We start from the raw sequence: 22,368 nt of genomic DNA, 5'->3' as shown, positions 1-22,368 counted from the left end.
AATCGTCTGCAGCACCGGTGTGTCGCGCTGCAGAAACGGCTCGCAAATTGCTATCTATCGCTGGCAATTACGAGAAGATGACCCATATTGCTCTGCTTGCGCCATCAGCCACCAGGAAGCTTACCTCCATGGGTTAGGGAGCACAGTCGAACAGGCCGGACTCTCCCCAGTGACACCTTCACCGCAGTCTGTGTATCAACCAATATACTAGTAGTATCCTATACTATACTTCCCGAGGAGTCGGAGCCGAAATAGGGCAATTTAAAGTGATTTCCACTCTAGAGCCTCGTGTTGTCGGGGATCGGAGGGTCCCCGGTGGGGTTTCTATGTACCTTCCTTTCCTGGCTGATAACCAAGATGAGATCTGATGCAGCGTGAGAACGAACCGCGTATCTTGCCATGAATGGGACTCGGCACGTGGCGCGATACGAGCCTCCTGCCCCGATGCCTCCGACTCCGAGACTCTGCATGGCGAACCGAGTACGCTAAATGTGGCTAGTGATGCATAGTAAGACGACCAGGATTGTGCATACATGAGGAATGGAGTCGAAGGAGGGACCGAAGCCTCTGGAGGGTTCGTATCAATTATCAGCGCACCAGTGTAATATCCAATAGATTCATATATACGACCTGGTGCGGTGTTGGGTCCCTAGTACCATGTCTACCTACCTTACTCCGACAAACTTCCCAGAGGATGAAACCTCCACGCTCGTCAAAGTCAATCTTCATCACATGCTCGCACGGGAAATTACACTACGAGCCGTCTACACTCAGAAGCTTCTGCTGGGATACAGGCTACGAACTACGCTTAGCAGTTCTCTCCGAAGATGCATCATGCTGCGACAAAAAGACATCGTAAATTAAACACAAAACACTATAGCCAGAAGTATGTCAAGAATCCCCAAAACGCCCCAGTTTCATAGCAAGTAACCCGACAAGCAGCGCCAATTACTGAATTTCAACCTTGGTCACCACCACCACATCCGATTCCACCTTGGGCAACCGCACACTGAGGACCCCATTCTCCATCTCCGCCGTGATTTCATCGGCATTCAGTTCGACCGGGTGGGCAGCACTGCCCAGGCGCACCTTGCGGTCGAAGGCACCCACCCGACGCTCGTCCAGCGCCAGGGCCTTCAGCAGTTCTTCGTCGCCAGGGCGCTCGATGGCACCGGAGATGCTGAGTTCATACTTGCGCGGATCCCACTTGACTTCCACCGCGTCCTTCTTGGCACCGGGGAGGGAGACGTGAATGAGGAAAGCGTCGGTGGTATCGTAGACATCCACTTCGGGCTGAAACTCGGTGTTGTTCTTGTTGTCGAATCCGAATCGGCTCCAGGGTCCGAAGAAGCCCGAAGGAGGCGGGGGAGGACCACATCGGCCGCCATGCTTGAATCCGCGCATGTGCTTGCGTCCTCCCCAGTACGGGTGCGGTCCGTGATGACCACCACGGGCACCGAATCCGCCGTGGTGACCTCTGTGAGGGCCGAAGGGCTCAAGGAAGTCGACATCTTCGCGAGGACCGCAGCCGCCGCGGGGGCCAAAGTGGTGACCGCCAAATTTACCCCTGGGGCCCCCGAAACCGTGGGGACCTCGATGACCCGAGAAAGGCCCAGGGCCGCCTCGGGGTCCGAAGCCTCTGGGACCACCTGGTCCGGGGCTGTGGCGACGACGACCAGGACCGCCATGTCCCTTGCCGTGGAATCCGCCGTGCTTTCCGTGACCCTTGCGGCCGTGGTGTGGCTTTGGGCCGCGGGGCTCATCGTGCTCTTCGTCGGAGCTATCCGAGGATGATTCCTCTAGCTCTACTTCGTGGATTGTTTCTTCGTCGTCTTCGTCGTCTTCCGGGGTGGGCTCGCGGTGGCGGCGGTGGTGAGGGCCACGACATCCACGGCGACCTCCTCGACCGTGCCACTGCTCTTCATTGTCGGTGGCATCGTTGTCGTGATCATGGTGGTGGGAGAACCCGCGTTCTTCAATCTCGGCAATAAAGTCCCAGAAGGGAGCAGTTTGGTTGAGTTGGCGTATCGAAGCCATATTGTTCGTTCGTCGTTGTTGTTTTAAGGAGAGATATGGTAGTAGTGAATTGATGTAGAGGAAGAGAAGGTATTGTGATTAAGGGATGAATGGAATGAAGTGTTGGGGGATGGAGATCGTCATCATCAGCCCGGGATTTTTACAGCTTTTATAGATTGTCGTCAAGGTGACCAGGCTGGATGTTTTGATAGAGTTTCGCCACCGCGATATAGTCGTCGTAACGCTTGTTGCCAGCCTGGGATGCATTGGATGCATTCACTCGCCACTTTCTGCTGCCGGTCGGAGATAAGGCGGAATTCGTATTTCCCGAGCCTCGGACTTCTGACTGCGCTCGGAGATAATGCCGCGCTAGGCCTTTCGCGGCGCAATGAGAGCGCACCGTGACTCAGACCCGAGCCACTATCGGCTTGAGCTGCCAGACCAAGAAGTCAAGCCCGAGGACCACCGCCACCTCCTCAGCCACACTTCGCATTGTTACTGCCTGCAGGCGCATCGTTGCAGCCCTATCACCAACACCCCATAGGCCTGAACAGTGGCTACGAGTGCGTAGGACCCAGAAGCAAGTATGGATCCTTGTCTGTGGCGCTGCCATGTGAAGGCCGACCTCCGCTGACTCACAGCGTCCTCCAACGAGGCATCGAGCTTTGTAATTGAGTCACCCCAGGCCACGTACATCTGCTTGGCTCTCTTGCTCATTGGCAGCCTCAAGTACAGTACTACTGCTTATCTGGGGGTGATTTACCTCTCGGACATACCAGTATTACTCATGTATGAGAGCTTAAGCTTTGACCTCGGGATGTTGACCCTATCCGTGCCGGGAACACAAAGCCCTTTCACGTCGGCACCCTATAGCTATGAGTACCTGGTACGTGAGCTGGGCATCCTTTCCTTTTGAGAGTATATTTAGATGTTCTCCAGGAGTTAATTTGCAGTCTGTCGAGTAGAATTATAGCTCTTACCTCTAGTTCCAGTTATGTAAGGCCATGCAGGTGGTTTCTACATCTCAAAATCCGTTATGTATCATGGATCTAGGTGAATTTGATGGCTCAATCCTGAGATTGAACATAAATCATCGAAGGGCAGAAGGTGGTGAAAGATGCTGAGCAGCCTCGGGAATTCCAAGTCCCGAGCAAGGCAGCAGCTGGATGCCTCAGGCTGCCACCGCAGCCCATAATCTCCGGCGGCCGGCGTCGCGCCTGCCTCGGACTCTCTCTTTCGTCTACAACCCATCACATTGACGGCGCCCATCCGTTTGTCTCCCAAGAATGGTCGTTGTTGTCTGTCATGTCCACCCCCGCAGAGTCGCCCCCCACCGCTTCTGGCTCCAAGCCACACCGAGTCTTATCCTGTGTGCTTTGTCAGCAACGCAAGATCAGATGCGATCGCAAATCGCCCTGTGCCAACTGCCTTCGCGCGGGCGCTGAGTGTGTGCTGGCTACGCGCCAGCGACGTCGACGCTTCGCCGAGCGCGACCTCCTAGAGCGTCTCCGTTACTATGAGGACCTTCTACGCGACAACAACATCCCTTTTCAGCCGTTACATCCTTCGCCGGATGACCCGACCTCACCCGGTGAGAGGGAGCCAAGCTCATGCAGGTCCGAGCTAGAACGACGATCGGATGCGAAGCCCAGAGCAGTGTAGGTTCCTTCACCGCTACAGAACAAAAGCAAATCTCTAGTGCAGCTAGCTCATATCTCATATAGAAACCTGTGGCATGCCATGAATCAAAGGGTAATGCAAGTCGCAGATTGAGATCGGGATGACTGGACTGATGTACCCCCCAGGCAGCGGATGCAAGGGACCCTGACCATGACGATGAGGCAACCCATGGTGGTCTCGGCCAGGATGTAAATCAAAGCGTGATTACGACTGTCTGGAATCAGATGTACCAGCGTGAACCGAATGATTCTCTCTTGTTCGGCCCTGCAGCGACCGACATGGATCTTGCAGCCACGCACCCAGACCAGGCTCAAATCTTTCGACTTTGGCAGACGTATCTGGATAACATTGACCCACTGCTCAAGGTCACCCACACGCCAACCTTGCAGTCCCGCATCATCGACGCCGCAGCCGATTTAGCTCGGGTCCCTCCGGCACTGGAGGCCTTAATGTTCAGCATCTACTGCATGGCTCTGCTGAGTTGCACGGACGAGGACTGCCGGAAGGTGCTCGGCGCTACTCGCAAAGAGAAAATAGGTCGCTACCAGCTCGCTTGCCAGCAGGCGTTGCGGCGCTGTGATGCTTTTCGATCACCCGATCGCGACAGTTTGACTGCGCTGTTTCTCTACCTGGTCGGTGCATAAGATCATCTCTTAGTTTTGCAAATACTGATCTCGAAAAGGTGTCTATACGTCAAGATACAGATCCCCGGTCGTTGTCCTCCATGTTAGCTGTGGCTATCCGCATCGCGCGCCGTATGTGCCTACATCAAGAAGCGGCCAATGCTCGCTACCCGGCGTTGGAAGGGGAGATGCGCCGCCGGCTGTGGTGGTCTCTCATCCTGTTCGATAGCCGCATTTGCGAGATGTTCGACTACCGAACAGCTCCACTAGAACCAACCTGGGACTGTCGGCCACCAGCCAACATACACGACTTTGATCTCCGACCCGAGATGACGGCAATGCCTGCCGTACACGACCGACCGACCGAGGCAATCTTTACTGTGGCTCGGAGTGAGATTGCAGACTTTATCCGTCATAGTCCCTTTCATCTTGACCTCACGAATCCCCTCCTCCATCGCATGGTGGGCACATCACAGCATCCCAGCGACATGGCCGAGTTCGAGAATACTATAGAGCGCAAGTATCTCGCCTCCTGTAGCCTCGACAATCCTCTGCAGTACATGGTTCTCTGGACGGTACGTGGGACAGTGGCCAAGAACTATCTCCTCGAATACTACACCCAACAGGCAAAAGCTCGCGAAAAGCCGACAGAATCCGCGCTGGACAAGGCTCTAGACCATGCCCTTACTGTCCTCGGCTCGGACACCAGACTGATGGCCTCCCCACTCACCGTGGGATATCGGTGGTTTCTGCTCATGTACTTCCCGCTACCCGCCTACATACACATTCTCCAAGATCTGCGGAGACGATCGGCGAAACAAACCACTGCGATCTGGGAAGCAATGAGTGAAAACTACGAGGCGCGCAGCGTGGGTAGCGTGGCGAATGAATCGTCTATATTCGTGGTCATCGCGCGCCTCGTTCTTCAGGCCTGGGAAGCGCGCGAGGCAGCATCGCCTGACGGAATACCACAACCACCACGAATGGTAGCGGACATTCGTAGAAGGATACTCGAAATGCAAGTATCTTTCCCCGGTCGCAGTAATCTGGAACCGCTAAATAGCGATGCCATAGCAGCTGGTGGCACGCAGAGATTTTCGCCTCAAATGGATGCGAACATAAGCCTTGGGGCTCATGGTGTCGCGGGTGAAGCAGAGATTCTGGGTTCCACCACCCGGGCAGATGCCATTGACTACGCTTCTTTACTCGGGTTCAATCAGACGGGCATCGATCCGAACCAAGTGTACCTGTCTCCGATGGACTGGATCTTTGCGCAGCCATGAAGCCAAATGCAGAAGCGGCGATGGCATGCGCTGAATGCCGTACACGGACGGTCCACGGTCCAAAATGGCCCTTCCCAAATGGGTTAGCAGGAGCCCAATCCTCTCCACCTGCCACTCGGCGTATATAAGGAGGCTCCTCCCGCGCACGGGGGCAAGCTACGTCTTGGTCAATGATCCCATCACCAATCCACCATGCCTCAACAACATGCACTTTCCAATCAACACGCACTGCGTCTTCTCCAGCAGCAGGCAATGCAGCGAGCACAGGCAGCTCAAGTGCAATCGGCCTCAAGAATGCAGCGACCAGCATTTGGAACTCCCATGAGTGTTGGCTACTACAATGATCTCCCCATCAGCTCCCCCATCGATCGCACCTGCATTGACCGCACGCCACCCCCAAGCACCCCCTTCGACCACCTCTGTCGGAAGGGTCCTCTCTCAGCCCTCCAGGAGGCACTGTCCACAGAACCTTTGAGCCCAGCCTTTCTGCATCGAGCTTTGACCTATGCCCTTCAGGCAGGGAACCTCCAAACAGCTGAGTATCTCCTCACGAGTGGCGCCCCCATCCTTCAACGCACCCCTGTCAGCATCCTTGAAGGCCCAGAAGACCAGCGCCTTCGACTATTTGATCTTCTCAACCGTCGCGGATGGCACCCCCACACTCACCATCCTGTAGACAGGATCATATTGAGTCGGGTGGTCAACGATGCCCCTGTGCTGGAATGGTTCCTCGCCCATGGGTTCAGTCCTAACGATCCGGGCCCAATCACGGGCGCTCAAGGGCTGACTCCGCTCGAACTGGCCGCCAACTACGGGAATCTCGAATCCGTCCGTCTACTTCTCGATGCGGGCGCAAATATCCACGAGGGCGCCCCGCTGCACTGCGCGGCGGGTAGATGTCCTGCTGGCTGGAATCCACATGTCTATCCAAACCAGAAGTTTCAGAACGAAGACTCCGACCGTGCGCAGATCCCAATCATGGAGTTGCTCGTCGAGCGGGGTGCAAAAGTGAATGCGGCGGAGGAGACGCAGCACATGACGCATCGGTATGCCCTTGTCTATGCGGTTGTGGTGGGCGCAAGACATCGGGTGCGGTGGCTGCTGGCGAAAGGGGCAGATCCGGACTTGAGAGGGCCGTTTGGCAGTGCGCGGGAGAATGCGCAGAGAACCGGTAGGCAAGACTTGATCGAACTGATGGACTGAGGGGTGCTCAGTGAATACAAGGAGGAGGAGGGGGTCTAGGATGCTGAATAATAGGCTGCTGACCAATATGCGCTTACCTGACATCTGAGGCTTCTGCTGACCAGCCTTGCTTCGCTCGGATGACAGCAAACTCCGAGGGATGATGTACCACGCAGGCACAGACGCTACAGCCTATCGGGGTCGAAATTTAGCTCTTCGACGCATTCCTGCAATCTGACTCAGCGGATAATTGGCAATCCTAAATCCTGTGCAACCCTCCGCACGGCAAGACAACGAATCTTACAGATTTAGCGAGGTCTGGGTTCACATGACGTATTGCATATATGAACAGCAGCAAGCCACCACGGTGTCACCAACCTCAATCTACCCATCATCATCGCGCTTGACTGCAGAGAATAGCCGACGCTATGACTGACGATCTTGCGAGTGAGCGATTGCACAAACTCGCCGGGTTCTTCGCAAACAACCCATCCATCCAATATGCCACCCCGTCCTCTCCCAAGTATGCGGAGCTGCGCGCGGCATATGTGTCTCTACCCGACTTGAATCCCCTTGTGATCGCTCGTCCATCTACCGTGGAGGCTGCGGCCTCTGTGGTGTCCTTCGTGGTGGCTAACGACATCCCATTCACAATTCGGTCGGGAGGCCACGATTCCTTTGGGCGATTCTTCCGAAATGGGGCGGTCGCGGTCGACATGCGTTTGATTAACTACGTCGAGATTGATCAGGATTCCTCGACCGCGCAAATCGGGGGAGGCATCCTCGGCGGGGATCTGATCCGTGCGCTGCAGAAGCATGGGCTGGCCGCTGCAGTCGGGACGGTCTCCTCGGTCGGATACGCGGGATGGGCGATGTACGGTGGCTACGGACCGTACAGTTCCGAGTTTGGATTGGGAGTCGATCAAATCCTGGCAGCCAAAGTTATCAACGCTCAGGGGGGGCTGGTGGACGCCGACACAGAGCTGCTCAAAGCCCTTCGTGGCGCGGGGGGAGCATTCGGGGTTGTCGCTGAGCTCACGATTCCGGTGCACCGCCTGGCTCAAGTATGTTTTGATCCACATCTCCCTAGTCGGCGACTCTGACCATCGGCAGACTCTCGCAGGCGCCATTGCGTTCCAGTCCGATGACCTCCCTGCAGTCATCCGACAGTACAACACGGGCTACCAGGCTTTATGTGCCGAAGGGATCCCTGCAGAACTCACCCTGCAACAGAGTGTCCTCAACCTTCCTCACGGTAAGACCTTGGTTGTCCTGTTCGTTTGGGCGTCCTCCGACACCAAGACTGGACAATCATGGGCCGAGAAAATCAGCGCTCTAGCTCCGGTGGCTCACAACGCCGTCCAACCAACAACGCCCCTTACCTATCTGACCGACACGGATCGAATGGTGCCGTCCCATACGCGTGGGCATGTGTGGACGATCAGCCTGAAGCAATTGAGCGAAGAGGTTTTAGAAGTGATCTCCACCAGCGTCCTGAAGATGCAGACGGATCCGCACACCTTTTTCGCCATGCATGAGCTTTGGACCGGCACCCCATCGGCCCAGGGTCACTCCGACTCTGTGTTTGCGGCCAGGGAAGGCCATTTCGTGTTCGAGATTATTGGAAATGCGCAGCGCGAAGAGAATCTGGATCTTGCGACCGCGTGGGGGCAGGACTTCTGGAACGAGCTGAGCCGCACCGATCAGGAGAATGCTCTCCCGTCGACGTATCTATCTTTGACAGCCCCGGAGGAGGTGCAGATGCCGCGAACGTTCGGGGAGAATTATGCGTGGTTGGTGGAGATGAAAGGCAAACACGATCCTCGAGGGGTGTTTGCGGCGGCCACGGCGAGGTTTTGAGATGTCTGTTCGACCTGTGCCTGATTATTTGACTCTCTTTCTATTCCACTTCTTGCTTAACGTTGCAATGACAATCAGAAATAGGACACCGATGTGCACGGGAGGTTTGTCTTCAGCGTTCTTGGGCGTAGAAGCAACTAGAAAGCGACCTCCATCGTGACCAGCTGAGTTCATAATGGTGTCATCTCCTCCGCACGGGTATATCTCAACATGACGTCCCATGGCCGAGTCGGCACTTGCCGCCCCATGTTTGCCATATCCAGGCACCGCCAGCCGCTGTCCTGAAAGCTCTTGTCCACACATTCAACTCTATTCGAGTCGATCGTCCCGTTTAAAGTTACGGGAGAGGAACCGCCAAGAACCTGCTCCATAATCGCTGATTCTACCATCGCAATGTCATCATCGTTGCATCGTTCATCGCATCTCACCTTGGCCTGCCAAGGCTCTGTTTTCTTGGTGGATCTGCCATCTCCGGCTGTAGATGCTGCGCATACAGATTATAAATCCTGGATCAATGATTGACGTGCTCAACACCACCCGATGACACCACTAAACATTCCTCTGCAAGTGCATTCATCATGCACATTCGGTTCACAGCAAGAACAATGCGTTCACGGGCTTTCCGCCCAGTTGTTTGGCATAGCCTTCGACTCTCCAGCACGGCACAAACCAGCATAAAACAACCGCTCCCCAAGGGACCAGCGCAGCAACAGCGCTTCCGCGAGTTCAACCTCGAGGGCAAGGTTTTTGCAGTAACCGGGGGCGGTCGAGGGTTAGGGCTGAGCATGGCGGAAGCGCTCGTCGAAGCCGGGGGTGAAGGTATGCACGCGCCCTCACTTATGACTTCTCGCGCAAGCGAGTGCTTCACTGCGAAGTGGCCCGAAGGATACTGATATTAATGATAGTCCACTGCCTGGATCTACTCCCCACCCCGCACGCAGACTTCCACGCGGCACAGGCACGGGCAAGCCCCGACTTCGGCGGCGGGCTGCACTACACCTCGCTGGACGTGCGGAACCGGCCCGACACGGAGGCGACGCTGGCGGCCATCGCGGCGCGGCGGAAGCGGCTGGACGGGGTGATTGCGGCGGCGGGGATCAACCACGTCGCCGACGCGCTCGATTATACTGACCACGACATGGCCCGGATCATCGACACGAACTACAAGGGGGTTTTTCATACCGCCACGGCGGCGGGGCGGCAGATGCGGGCCCATCGTACCCGCGGATCGGTTCTGTTGGTGGCCAGTATGAGCGGGTTGATCGCTAACAAGGGAATGACCTCGTCCATCTATAACTCCTCCAAGGCGGCGGTTGTCCAGCTTGGACGGAGCTTAGCGATGGAGTGGGCGAAGGTGGATGCTGATGGGAATGGTGGGGTCAGGGTGAATACCCTCTGTCCGGGGCATGTGGTCACTCCCATGGCGCAGATGGTGATCGATCAGGACCCGGCTACGAAGGAGGTCTGGGAGGCGGAGAATATGATGGGGAGGCTGGGGCGGCCGGAGGAGTTTCGCGGGTTGGCGTTGCTGATGATGAGCGAGGGCAGTAGTTTTATGACGGGCGCCACGGTGGTTTGTGACGGGGGACATACCGCGTGGTAGGGGACGTCTGTGGGTGGGAGAGGTGGCATTCTGGGTAGATTACTAGATCTTTGTCTGGAAGAGTGAGAAGAGCTCTAATGGATGAGCTTGGTAAGTGATGGCGATGGATGCGTGTAGTGTGATTGGACTTTTAGGTCGGTTTGAGCGAGCACCATGTTGAGCGACGTGTGCATATTCATGACTTGGAAAGTTAGAAAGCATTGTTCGATCTTCCATCTAACAATATAACGCAATGGTTTCGTGGTTTTAGCTCCAATCGTACAGCACAACCCTATTTCAACTCTTCCATCTCCCCATAATTATTATCCCCCTCTGATGGCCGCAACGCCTTCCCCGGCGGACACAGATGAAACACCGCCTGCACCACAAACATGGGCAGCGCATCGAAGCAGTAGATATACGCCTCATGTGTGGCCAAGAACCCGCCCGCCCCCTGCGCGGCCTCGATCACCCGGTACACGCACCGCAGGATGATCAACGCCGCCGCCACGAAGCAGAAGTATAGCAGCGTGCGCCAGTGCGTTCGTCTGCGGAACAGCATCATTTTGCGCAACCGCATTTCAAAGACCACGGCCGTGAGGAAGAACAGCCCAAAGGAAAGGAGCTGGATGATCAGCCCGACGATCAGGACCTTTTGGCCGGTTTGGGCGGTCGAGGTCGAGCACATCATTGACCCCCCGCCGAGCTGGGTCAGGAAGGAGAGGGTATCGCCCAGGACGAAGATCTTGGTGACTTTGGTGGGGGCGATGATCGATAAAGCGGGTTGGTGGACAAGGAGGACAATGCGGCCGTAGAGCATGTAGATCGAGGCGGCGTAGAGGGAGGGAGGGAGAAGGATGCAGATATATTGAATGATGTAGGGTGTCAGTTCGTCTGGAGATTGGGCGGAGATGATACGGGTGATGTACCCGATGGTCATCACTGCGAGTGCATTAGTATCAGTTGAAGACAGGAGCGTGTTGAAGAGGGGATGGGGATATACTGATGGCGCCGACGATGAAGACGAGGAAGAAAGGGGCGCGATATTTCCAGGTCTGGTAGCAGTGTATAAGACTGCTGCTTCCGAAGAGCAGCGCTGCTACGACTGCTGCTCCCACGCTGGGGTCGAAGCCGTAGATGTTCGTACTGTCGACCATGTTTGGAGAGAACGATGTCGAAAGAAAGACAAAACGAGGGACTATCGCGAAAGTGAGCGTGGAGCAATTATCAGCCAGCTACACCAGCTCATGACTTCTTATAATCTAGATAATGTTGTTCTTGCTGCCTACGCATTCTACCCCCTATACTCTTGATTCCTTTCGTCCATCAACCTCCAATTCAACATAATTTATGCCTGGACTGCACTCGCGAGAACGAAAACGAGAGCGAGAACGAGAACGACAGTGGGGCCGAGCTATAAATAACAGCGGTGCAGCAAAGTCCTCGTCAGCCATCACAGCTTGGCCTTCTCCGAAAACCGATAGACAACATCCCCAAAACTCCCCCCGGGGAAAACATAAAGCCACTTGAAATCCTCATCGCTGTCGTTCATGACCGAGTGCTCTGCATCACCGGGGATAAACACGGCCGTGCCCTTGGCGATCTGGTGGGGCTGCCCGTCAATCGTCACCGTCGCGCGACCTTCCAGCACATAATACAGCTCAGCTTGCGTGTGACGGTGGGCACAGAGATGGCCTGTTTGCGGAGGACAGATGGCGATTCCAGCACAGAGATCGCTAGTTGGGGTGGTGGGGTTGGTGAAGAGGGTGCGCCAAGTGAGATGGCCGTGCGAGGGGTCGGGGAACGATTCTGGGGCTTGGGAGGCAATCGCTTCTAGGGAGAGGATGACTGGCTTGGCCTTGGAGGATGGCATTTTGGGTGTATTAGTATATCTTCTTCAAGAATATACCATCATCCATACTGCAGCGCGATCGGCTTTATATGAGGGCAGCCGATCTATGCGATGATGCAATCTCATGGTAAGAAGAATGCCTATTCAGGTATAATTATGCGAGGATGAGGGGTGAGGGGTTATCTACTGCAGAGATCGCTTTGCATTTGCATTCCACCAGCCAACTATATACCAGGGAATCTCTCACTGTTTCGGGTATCTGCACCCTCCCTAAAGCGGGATCAGACTCAAATACCCCCATATCCAGCCAGACCAGACTCGAGCTTCATGAATAACCCCACCACAGGCTCTCATCAAAGGATCAACCAGACATCGCAACCAAGACATTAGGAACCGAAGCAAACGAGCGTTTGTCCTATGCGACCGTCAGAAATCGATCTTCAAACACCGGAAGGAGGAAACTCACATTCTTATCGCGACACGCCCAATCCGCCCGCATGCGCTGCGACACAAAACACTGCAACTGCCACGTCGACTTCTCCAGCCAGATTGCCCGGGCGGCAGCCGCGAGCTCGCGCGCGCTGACGGCAGAGGCATCATCGCCGGCCAGCGTCTCATGCTCGCGGATGATCTCGTGCAGCTCGCGCACGATAACCGCGCAGCCGTTGCCCTTAGCCAGATCCGCCGACTCCTTGGGGCTGGCGGCGCCCGTCAGCAGCTCGGCCGATGTAAAGCTGGCGGCGGACAGCGAATCCAGGTCCAGGGCAATCAGCAACGGGCACAGGTGCACAACGAAGAAGATGAAGTAGGCGCGTTCGAGAAGGTCGGGCACGGGCATGTCGTGGTTGCTCATGCGCGGGTCGATCTCGATCCCCGTTGTGCGCGTGAAGTGCGTGCCGTTGAATCGCGTGCCGCTCATGTCCCGCGAGCTGAATCCCAGGATCTGGCCGGTGCTGCGCGAGAACCGCACGAGGGAGTTTTGGCCGTGTGCATCCAGCAGGAGGCCGTTGCGGAAAAGGGGCGTGAGGAAGCAGCGGAAGTAGACGCGAGTGTAGCTGTGAAAATCAGTTAGGGCTTGCTTGGATGGATGATGCTGGATTTAAGGTGGGGATAGGGGCACTCACTCGCGCAGGAAGTTGAGACGATCGGCCAAGCTTGTCAACTCAAAGGCCGACTCGGCCACGCAGCCCTTCTTTCCGATCTCCGCGGGCTCAATCAACGCCCCGGTAACTGCGTAACCCACGTCCGCGTCGACGGGGGGCCGCGAGCTGTGATAGGGATCCCATCGAACCATACATGCCAGGTGATCGCCAAGTGCATTGGCACATGTCACCTCAGGAAGGATTTCGAGCGGGATGCCTTGCAAACCGCAGACTCGAGCTGGATCGAGCATGCCAGCAGTCCAGTAGCGCACGGCATTGTAGGCAGACCGGTGGTTGATGGTACGGATATTGTCCCCGATGAACATGGAGAGCGAGAGCTTGATGCCCAGACCTGGAAGGGAGGGAATCGTCATGCTCCGTGTCGACGCCTGCGCTAGGGCCTTGATTCTCTGGGGCAGCAGCCGGAGTTTGCCCTCGGCCTCCGGTCGCGAAAGCAAAAATCTCACTTGGAATTCGTGAACGGGCAGCACGACCTCGTTGGGCAGAGCCGCGGTTCGCGGGTCAACGCCGGCGGCTTTCAGCAGAGGCGCAAGCTCCTGCTCTAGGGGGCCGTAGGAGTCGATGAGATTGCGTTGCACAGCCATGAAGGCAATCTCGGCCTGCTTGAAGTTGAAGCCACTCGTGGGCTGTGTTTTGGGATCAACCGGCATGCGGCATTTGTGGAGAGGGTTGATATTGGCTTCCACGATGGACTGTTCCCAGGTGATGAAGCTCGAGTCCCGAGTGGGGGAAGGCCGGTTCTCTGCGTAGGCGTCGGCCAGATACTGGGTGGAGCAGCGAAGTTGCGTCTCGAAGATGCTGGTGAGGCGACTGTCCCAGCCCGTCCAGCGACAGAGAATGTTGACGAGGAAGTCTGATGCGACGTTGTCATTGATGTCGGCCCACGGTGCTGAGTCTTCCGCTTTCTGCTGGTAGCACCATCGGCCGAATGTGAGGTCGGACTCGGTCACCAAGCCAGGTACAATATCCCCGTGGGAGTCGACCTCTTGAACACGGAACGGGGTAGTGCCAGAGAAGACGAATCTTTCTCTGGGGTATTCGTTCTCTGTGAAAGGGGTGACGTGGTAGAGACCTTCATCTGGATGGTAGAGGACGCGAGCCAGCCGTTCGTTGGCAACCAAGGCCACGGTGCGCCCGAGGGAACCTCGTTGAGCGGACAATGTCGATTGCTCCATGATCTTGATTTGTGAAAATGATGCCAAAACAGCATCCAAGTCTCCCCAGACACTTAATCATTTATTTCCTCTGGCCTGGCTGGGCTCCTGGGTGTTCCCCCGCAATCCCGCAATCCCGCAATCCATCATCCTCCAATCCTGTCTGGCTTCCGCCCACAACCCAGCCCTAATGCTGCGAGGCACAGGATTTACCAGCTAATTCAGCTAATTCCAGTGGTTGGTGAATACCTGTCTCGCCATATACATGTCGTGTATGATTGGAATGCTCTGAGCCACCGAGTCACCCCGCAAGAGCTGGGGTTCTTCTTCACACTTACTTCCCATACCAACCACTTGCCTTGAGACTAACACTAACCTGTTGTACATGAGACACTAAGAGCCTAGTGAAGTCACAGATGATTTCGTTCTCGTGGAGCTTATCGAGCATTTCCCCTGAGAAGAATATTAAATTTGTATGATTTGAGACTCGATGCTTTACAACGTTTGGAGCCTTCCTATTCCGCTTCTATTCACTTCCTAAGGTATAAACATGTTTAAGAAAAAGGCTCTCTGGGCAACGCATGTGCGATGGAAGTGAATACTGAGGGTTTCCAAAATTTGCTACGACTTATAGCAGCGACCTATACGGAGGACCAATTGAATACCAGGAACATGGCATCTCGCTTTCGAGACAGACGTGTTGCTTGTGAATTTTGAGATACATTGCAAGTGTTAAAAAGGGTATAAAATGAGCATCAGTGCGGATAAATATCGTTACGATTACGAAATCATAGTTTCGCCTTGGGTTCAGCTTCGGTGAATGGGACATACACTTGCTGCGGTCGCCAGAGCCTGATCGGGGCAACTAAAAGACCATTAGGGTATTATTCCTCGGAGACAAGTAGAATGAAAGGGGGTAACATACTCTGAGTCTCACGCCAGTGGGCCAATCCACCTGGCACACGAGAAAGACCGACGATGGCGGCAAACATGTTCGTCTCGAAGCCCCTGCATCAACATCAGCATTGCGCAGTCGGCTTTCTAAGCAAGGTGGGCAACTCACATGGCAGTGTACAGGAAACAGCCCTTCAAATCCGCATTGGCCTTGACGTTCCGCTCGACGAAATATTGATCCTCGTTCGCTTGGCGATCCACAGCCATGGCAATCCGGAGGATGGGGTTTGCATCGATCGCGTCCCTGTGCTCGTTCATCAGATCCTCGATCAGCGACAGGCGCGGGTCGCGCGTCTTGTACACGCGGTGACCGTAGCCGAACAGCCGCGTCTTGGAGGCCTTGACCCCCTCGATGAACTCGGGCACGTTCTCCGCAGAGCCGATCATCTCCAGCATCTCATAGGCCAGGTCGATCGCCCCGCCGTGCAGGGGCCCCATCCCCGAGCCGACTCCGGCGATGATGCCGGAGATGGGGTCGGCCAGGGAGGAGCCCGCGTGCAGGAGGGCGGCCGTCGAGTTGGTCATCTCGTGGTCCGCGTACAGGATCCACAGCTTGTCCAGGCACTTTTCGACCCGCGGGTCGGTGATTCCCATCATCCAGAGGAGGTTACCGATCAGGGAGCGGTGGGCCTGTGGCGGGGTGAACCTTTTGCCCTGCTTGTGGCAGTAGATCAGAGCAACGGTGGTGGCGTAGAAGGCGATGGTACGGACAATCATCTCGTCGGCGACGGGAAGGTTGCCGTGGAACATGGGCTTGATCTGGCGATGGGAGGCGCGGACGAGGTCATCAGAGGCGGCGAAGGCGCTCAGTCCGGCCATCAGCATAGTGAAGGTTTCGGCCTCGCGTCTATGAGGACATGACATGAGTGAGATTGATCGGGGAAGGTTGCAAATGGGAGCTCACGGGAATGCGGCAATCACATCCACCACCGACTGGGGAGGCACAGCCTGCTTGGCGACAGCGGCGCGGAAATCGATCTTCTGCTTGGCCGAGGGCAAAGAGCCCCAGATGAGAAGGTGCATGACATCTTCATAGACGTAGTCGTGGAATAGTTGCTGAATGGGAACTTCACGGTAACGTATGATCCCACGCGTGCCATCTCTACCAGCAGAATGTCAGTCAGACACAGCACAAGACAAGCCCTAGCAGCCCGGAGAAAGCAAGCATGGTCACCTACACCAGGGTTACGCTGGACTTCATGCACGCAATATTGGCGAAGCCATTGTCCAGGATCCGCAAGGACCGAGGCGCATGAAGATCCACATCGCTGCTGTTCTTGGTCGGTTCAGGGGATTGGATCTTGCTCAGATCGGAGGCATGAATGTAATTGCCGGGGTGGATGGGGACTTTGATGCTCGCGCCCGACCGAGAGTCGAGAACTTGTAGATGGGCTGGTTCCAGAGGAAGGGAACCTCCCACCATCTGTTGAAGCTGGGTAGTCATTATTATGTGTGAAGGGATAAGAAGTTGTTGAACATCTGGACTACATTGGTGGTGTTGGTGTATATAATCTCTGATTATGCTTTTTTGCCTGATCTCACTTGTCGAGGAGGCGCAGTCCGGCAATCCAACAATCCCGCAATCCCTCCACACAATCTAATCGGCCAGAATACCACCCATAGTCCAGCAATCCTTTGATCCCTCAGCCTTTCAATCATGTGTCCGTGCTGTGTCTGTGCTTGGCACTGTGGACTGTTGTTGTCAAAGCCATATCTGTTGGCTCATCTGCAGCCCACTGCTGCTGAGCACTGACGGTCGCCATTCTGGTCCAATTCTCGTCCAACGTTCATTCAGTCAGCATGCAGGACAAGAAAGAGTTGCGCATTCTCACCCCAGTGGGAATGCTGGGATATGGCTTCAGCGAGCCGCTGTTTTGGCAAGCCGTCGACGCCGGGGTGGATGCGATTGTGTTGGACAGCGGATCGACAGATGGTGGACCATCACGACTTGCCCTGGGATCTACGACATTTCCGACCGAGCGATATGCTCGCGATTTGGCCATTCTGATCGCAGCCTGTCATTTCAATCGCGTACCCGTCATCATCAGCTCGGCCGGAGGCAATGGGGAGGACGACGCGGTCGACATGTTTGTCGACATTATCAACCAAATCATCGCCGAGAAGCACTATCGACCGCTAAAGGTGGTCACCATCAAATCCGGGATCTCCAAATCATTGGTCTCGCAAAAGATGCAGGTCGATCAGATTGTCCCTTGTGGCGCTGCGCCCCCCTTGCAGGAGGAACACCTGGACCAGGCCCGGTTGCTTGTCGCGCAGATGGGGCCCGAGCCCTATGTGAAGGCGATGCAGGAGCATCCGGATTTCGACATCATCATTGGAGGACGCTCGTACGATCCAGCCCCCTACGTCGCGGTTTGTCTGTACCACGGCTTCACGGATCTTGGGGTCATATACCACATGGGCAAGATTATGGAGTGTGGGGCGTCATGTGCCACGCCCAAGTCCCCCGAAGCCCTGGCGGTCATTCGCAAGGAGCCCTCGTGCTTTGAGATCACCCCGCTCAAGCCCAGTGCGCGCTGCACGAAGAATTCGGTCGCTGCGCACGCCTTGTACGAGAATGCTCGTCCTGATATTCTTCACGGACCCGGCGGTGCCTTACTCCTGGCCGATGCGTCCTATGAAGAACTGGCCGATGGCCGGACGGTGCGAGTGTCCGGAGCTCAATTCCAGAAGTCTGACCCATACATGGTCAAGCTTGAAGGGGCGCGAGTCAGTGGATATCACGGCGTTGTTATTGGAGCCGTGCGAGATCCGATTTTGATCCATCAAATCGACTACTTCACCACGGAGGTGGTCAAGGCGATGCACGAGAAGCTGGAGTTTGATTTCGACTGCCGGATGCATGTCTACGGCAAGGACGGAGTCATGGGAGCTCTCGAACGAGATCGATCCACCATCCCCAAGGAGGTGGCCATCATCGCCCATCTCCACGCCCAGACCCAGTCGCAGACCACAGAAGCTTGCAAGCTGGCGCGAACTTACCTCGTTCACGGACCCTACCCCTACCAAGCGGCCACGGGCGGCAATCTCGCCATGCCCATCAACCCGAGCAATTTGACCCTGGGACCGGCCTGTGAATTCTGCGTCTACCATCTCATGCAGGTGGACGATCCGACCTCCCATTTTCCGATCGCCGCACAATGGACGCCTGTATTGTCGGAGGACCAGGGACAATTGGCAGTGCACCCGAGAGACAGTCTGCAGCGGAAGAATGGAAGGAAACTCAAGAATCGCCCGATGCCCCCCTGCGAGCTGGGCTCCAGAGATGTTTTCCTCCAACCGCCCCCATACCCAGGCCATCGTTACCTCGGCGACATTGCGTCGGTGGTGCGGAGTAAGAACGCAGGCCCGTTTGAGCTGACCTTTGACGTCCTCTTTCGCGATCTTAACGCGCTGGAGAAGGTTCGCTCGGCAGACGTGCTCAATGTCGACACCATCGCTCGTCTGTACCAGATTCCGACGGAAGAGGTCCTGGTGTGCATGTACTGGCCCTCCGCTTGTGCTTTCAAGGCGACGATCAAGCGACCGATCGTGTGCGGAACGTTTGGGGAGACGGACACGCACGGGTCGCAGCAGCATGTTCCGTTATTGTATCTGGAGGTTCCTTGGGCGGAGTGATGGTACGCTTATGCCAATTATGAGAATGATCTCGAGTAGTATATAGCTCTTTTCCTTTTATGACGACTTGTTAACATTCACATTTGGTGTGCTAAATTCCTGCCTGACATATATACTCTGTTGTGCTGTAGTGAGAGAAGCGTTCTTATATTGATGATGCAGCAGCCCCAATTGATGTGTATGTACTCCGTACTACTCTGTGGGAATGCCCTTTCGACTACCTACTAGAAAGCCTCCAAGAGGGATGAGTGTAACAGACCCTTCCAGAACAGCATAGTCTTTCCGACCGGAGCAGAGTCAGATAATGACATTTCATTCGGAGAATAAAGAATAGCTAATTGCAGAAGAACAATCACGCCTCAATTGGATCCCAAAACACAAACGACCTCGCCTCAATCGACCGCCTCGTCGGCGCATCTTCCGGGGTATCATTATCCCAGAACGCCCCATGGGGAACGACCTTGGTCACATCCGTGTCAAACGAGCTAAACACCAACGCTTCATCGACATCCAGGTCGCTGGCGAAGTAGTACTCGTAGCGCGGATCGAATTTCAGCACCGTGTCGTGGTCCTTACCGCCAGTCTCCGCCTCGGAGGGGTCATTGATGGTGTACAAGCGTTCCATGTGTGTGTCATAATGCCAGTCCTCAATCTTCTCGTGGTTGATCAGTAGCAGCGGCCACTGCTTGACGGCCTGGTCGATCGACCGCCACACGTTGACGGAGGCCCAGCGCTTGTGGGTGCGCACGAGGCGTTCGGCCTCCTCGGCGCCGACGACGTTCTGCAGCCGCAGGAACCCGTTATCGAGGTCGCGGTCGACGTGTGCCACGGCCAGGGAGCTGCCCTTGGACTTGGCGGCGAAGACGTTCTTTGCGTTCAGGTTCTGCTGGCGCACGCGGAACCCGAACGGAATCACTGTTGCGGCGCCGGTGACCTCGGTGACGAGTTTCTGGACCTCCGGGTAGTACTGGGTTTCGATGGTGGCTTTGCCTTCCTCGGTGTCGGCGGCGGCGAGGAACTGTTCGGGGGTGATGGAGGTGGTGTGGCGGACAACTTGGTAGCCTTTGCTGGCGTGGGTGGGTTGCGGCGACACCGAGCGGAGATCCGTCACGGTGATATCGATTTCTTTGGGGGGTTTGATGTTGGTGGAGCCGTTGGCATGGTCGATGTAGGCGTTTTCGCCGTCACGAGTGCCGTTCCACATGCCTACCTTGCCGGTGGTATTGCGGGTGACGAGAGCGCCTGGCATGGTGATTGAGGATAGTACGTTTGGGCGGTTTGAGTTACGGTGAAGTTGGATGGTCGGTTTGAGCCAGCTACGGGACTACGCTGCAGAATATGGTGGATATAGTGTTAGCTACGACGACCATACTCGTGAAGATGCAGGAAGGAGAGGAATCGTGGATTTGGGGATGGATGGATCAATGGATTGCGGGATTGCGGGATGGCCGGATCAATCTGGGCTGGTTTTGCTTGGCTTCATCGTCTGACATGCCGGACGGATTTTGCCGCTGGTCAGTTTTTTTCATGTGTCTTATGCAAAGATTATGAGAAAAATCAATCCTTTGTTCATGGGCGCTAACCAAGGGAGAAAAGTCTCAAGCCCGTAATCTGGGGGTTATGTGCTCTGGCCACTCGGAGTCTGGCGATACTCGATACGATATCTGCATCGAGATACAAGAAGAAGGATAGCTATGAATACTTTGCTGAGTAATAGCAAGAACGCAGACAGGAATGCATAATGTGAAATGCATGAGTAGTCGAAGATGTGTAAGAAGTTTCACAGGAGTGGATCTTGACAGTGCTATTGAAGCCTTCAGGGCTTGAATTTGCTCACATGATTTGGCTGCCACGACTGAAGCATTGCAACTTGCAGAGCATACCAACTCCTGCAACCTCTCGCCAACACGCAGAAGAGCGATAGCGAGAATAGATATTTCACGGGACAGAAAAAGTCCAATTATTTTCATACTCAGTGCCACGAGTACAGCCCACGATGATCTTCAACGCTTCCTCTGGGCTTTCATATTGTCCGCCGCAATGAACTACAAGCGCTGGCAGAGATGGGCCAGGGTCCAGGCAGCCACAAAACACAGAGCTTGGCCGGGTTGACTTGCTTTCCTTGGTACGTGCTCGGGATGCTCTGTCACTAGCTACTGACAGGCTGGAGCTCACGCTCGGTCCATATCTGTCATGTTTCGAGTCAACCTTGATTTCATCTCTGCCTGAGTTCCGGCTGATCGACAGGGTCTGATGCTTACCGTCGGTCCACTCGAGGCACAGTACACTGCATGAGACTTATGGCATGAATGCACCATGCCGTTCAGCCCTATGTGCTGTCGATCGACACACAAAGCGTTATTCTCCACTGGTGATCGTCATGCCGCGCAGTAACCTTGCGATGCGAACAAGCTTGATCTTCATGCTGGGTTTAGACCTCTCAAGCCATATGGTCACAGGTATATTAGCCGTACGCCCTTGACGTGTATATGACTACCGCGAGCACTGTAGGATATCGGAGCGGTGATCATACAGATAGAGACCTGCATGAAATCAAGAAGCCTGATACTCAGTGCTCCCTTCCGAACGACGCTTTTGTACCTGTAGAACAGTCAATATCTTAGAGAAAGGTATCAGTCATTCTTGCGGAATCTCAAACCTCTCTTGAGGGGGCGACCAGGACTGTTCAGTGACTATACCTCACTCTACCTCCTCACCGCCGACCATACCATAAGTCGTCCCTTCAGTTCTGATTCTTACTCCGTAGACTCGCAGCGTAAGTCAAATCGACGGGCGCATTGTGCCAAAAAATGAGTCCATCGAGTTTTGCCCATAGAAAGCCCGATCGGCCAAGATCCGGGTGGCGATGTCGGCCAAGCTTCACGCGGCGTTATGGGGTATGCGGGGCGACCGCCCAATGATGTTCCTGAAGCACAATTCATGAATCGTGATTGACTTTGGCCCCCAAGATCCCTCGTGGAACCAAAAGGTCCAACGTGAATCAGATCGAATGGACGGTGTGGGTTGTCTCGGCCGGTAATGGACAAAGTGGACACTGCACAGCACCGAAGGCGGGTCAAACCGACGCATACACTATGACTCGACATTCAGCAAAAGAGAAAGCAACACGCTTGGCACGATCGGTTCTCTTTCAGCTACAGTCAGTGGAAACTAGACTGCTTGGGGAGCCAACAGCCTTCAGATGGAGAGCTCCACATGGCTACAACAATAGTGCGGTGGGACTGCTGCACGGCCTGGCCCTGGCTAGTGTACCAGTCCACATGGCCCTTCGTCATGAACTCTGTTTACGAGGCTGAATTTGCCTTGAGGCAAAATATAAGTCCAGACGGCAAAGGATGAAAGGGAGGCCGACTATCCCC

The 22,368-nt window shown here is 55.3% G+C and overlaps 10 protein-coding genes across 10 annotated transcripts; 5 read left to right on the top strand and 5 right to left on the bottom strand.

The window, feature by feature from the left end:
• Positions 1 to 836: 836 nt before the first annotated feature.
• On the bottom strand, positions 837 to 2,142 carry BO66DRAFT_393297 (Hsp20/alpha crystallin family protein). The gene has a single exon (XM_025647726.1). It carries the CDS (start codon positions 2,035 to 2,037, stop codon positions 949 to 951), a length of 1,089 nt encoding a protein of 362 aa, XP_025501884.1. The 5' UTR covers positions 2,038 to 2,142; the 3' UTR covers positions 837 to 948.
• A 1,179-nt stretch (positions 2,143 to 3,321) lies between these two features.
• BO66DRAFT_327758 (Zn(II)2Cys6 transcription factor) lies at positions 3,322 to 5,602 on the top strand (the record flags this gene model as incomplete). Its single annotated transcript, XM_025643967.1, has 3 exons — positions 3,322 to 3,674; positions 3,836 to 4,328; positions 4,379 to 5,602. The coding sequence occupies 3 exons, from the start codon at positions 3,322 to 3,324 to the stop codon at positions 5,600 to 5,602; spliced, it is 2,070 nt and encodes a 689-aa protein (XP_025501883.1).
• Positions 5,603 to 5,923: 321 nt separating this feature from the next.
• BO66DRAFT_327513 (ankyrin repeat domain-containing protein) lies at positions 5,924 to 6,805 on the top strand (the record flags this gene model as incomplete). Its single annotated transcript, XM_025643953.1, has 1 exon — positions 5,924 to 6,805. One exon carries the CDS (start codon positions 5,924 to 5,926, stop codon positions 6,803 to 6,805), a length of 882 nt encoding a protein of 293 aa, XP_025501882.1.
• A 203-nt stretch (positions 6,806 to 7,008) lies between these two features.
• On the top strand, positions 7,009 to 8,809 carry BO66DRAFT_455813 (FAD-binding oxidoreductase). Its single transcript, XM_025652107.1, has 3 exons — positions 7,009 to 7,848; positions 7,898 to 8,275; positions 8,351 to 8,809. The coding sequence occupies exons 1-3, from the start codon at positions 7,213 to 7,215 to the stop codon at positions 8,642 to 8,644; spliced, it is 1,308 nt and encodes a 435-aa protein (XP_025501881.1). The 5' UTR covers positions 7,009 to 7,212; the 3' UTR covers positions 8,645 to 8,809.
• A 440-nt stretch (positions 8,810 to 9,249) lies between these two features.
• BO66DRAFT_413031 (NAD(P)-binding protein) lies at positions 9,250 to 10,247 on the top strand (the record flags this gene model as incomplete). The annotated part of the gene is made up of 2 exons (XM_025649390.1): positions 9,250 to 9,463; positions 9,550 to 10,247. 2 exons carry the CDS (start codon positions 9,250 to 9,252, stop codon positions 10,245 to 10,247), a joined length of 912 nt encoding a protein of 303 aa, XP_025501880.1.
• A 271-nt stretch (positions 10,248 to 10,518) lies between these two features.
• On the bottom strand, positions 10,519 to 11,383 carry BO66DRAFT_455810 (RTA1 domain-containing protein; the record flags this gene model as incomplete). Its single annotated transcript, XM_025652106.1, has 2 exons — positions 10,519 to 11,168; positions 11,230 to 11,383. The coding sequence occupies 2 exons, from the start codon at positions 11,381 to 11,383 to the stop codon at positions 10,519 to 10,521; spliced, it is 804 nt and encodes a 267-aa protein (XP_025501879.1).
• Positions 11,384 to 11,533: 150 nt separating this feature from the next.
• Positions 11,534 to 12,111, bottom strand: BO66DRAFT_393295 (RmlC-like cupin). Its single transcript, XM_025647725.1, has one exon. The coding sequence runs from the start codon at positions 12,097 to 12,099 to the stop codon at positions 11,680 to 11,682; it is 420 nt and encodes a 139-aa protein (XP_025501878.1). The 5' UTR covers positions 12,100 to 12,111; the 3' UTR covers positions 11,534 to 11,679.
• A 3,072-nt stretch (positions 12,112 to 15,183) lies between these two features.
• Positions 15,184 to 16,804, bottom strand: BO66DRAFT_378019 (putative citrate synthase; the record flags this gene model as incomplete). Its single annotated transcript, XM_025645773.1, has 5 exons — positions 16,528 to 16,804; positions 16,254 to 16,451; positions 15,459 to 16,196; positions 15,321 to 15,403; positions 15,184 to 15,260 (listed from the first exon to the last, which is right to left on the bottom strand). The coding sequence occupies exons 1-5, from the start codon at positions 16,791 to 16,793 to the stop codon at positions 15,184 to 15,186; spliced, it is 1,362 nt and encodes a 453-aa protein (XP_025501877.1). The 5' UTR covers positions 16,794 to 16,804.
• A 345-nt stretch (positions 16,805 to 17,149) lies between these two features.
• BO66DRAFT_403234 (uncharacterized protein) lies at positions 17,150 to 18,988 on the top strand (the record flags this gene model as incomplete). The annotated part of the gene is made up of 1 exon (XM_025648854.1): positions 17,150 to 18,988. The coding sequence occupies one exon, from the start codon at positions 17,150 to 17,152 to the stop codon at positions 18,986 to 18,988; it is 1,839 nt and encodes a 612-aa protein (XP_025501876.1).
• A 352-nt stretch (positions 18,989 to 19,340) lies between these two features.
• On the bottom strand, positions 19,341 to 20,282 carry BO66DRAFT_455802 (uncharacterized protein; the record flags this gene model as incomplete). The annotated part of the gene is made up of 1 exon (XM_025652105.1): positions 19,341 to 20,282. The coding sequence occupies exon 1, from the start codon at positions 20,235 to 20,237 to the stop codon at positions 19,341 to 19,343; it is 897 nt and encodes a 298-aa protein (XP_025501875.1). The 5' UTR covers positions 20,238 to 20,282.
• Positions 20,283 to 22,368: the final 2,086 nt, after the last annotated feature.

This window comes from Aspergillus aculeatinus (genome assembly GCF_003184765.1).
Source record: "Aspergillus aculeatinus CBS 121060 unplaced genomic scaffold BO66scaffold_37, whole genome shotgun sequence".
NCBI lineage: Eukaryota > Fungi > Ascomycota > Eurotiomycetes > Eurotiales > Aspergillaceae > Aspergillus > Aspergillus aculeatinus.
This window is presented reverse-complemented; position numbering and strand designations above follow the sequence as displayed.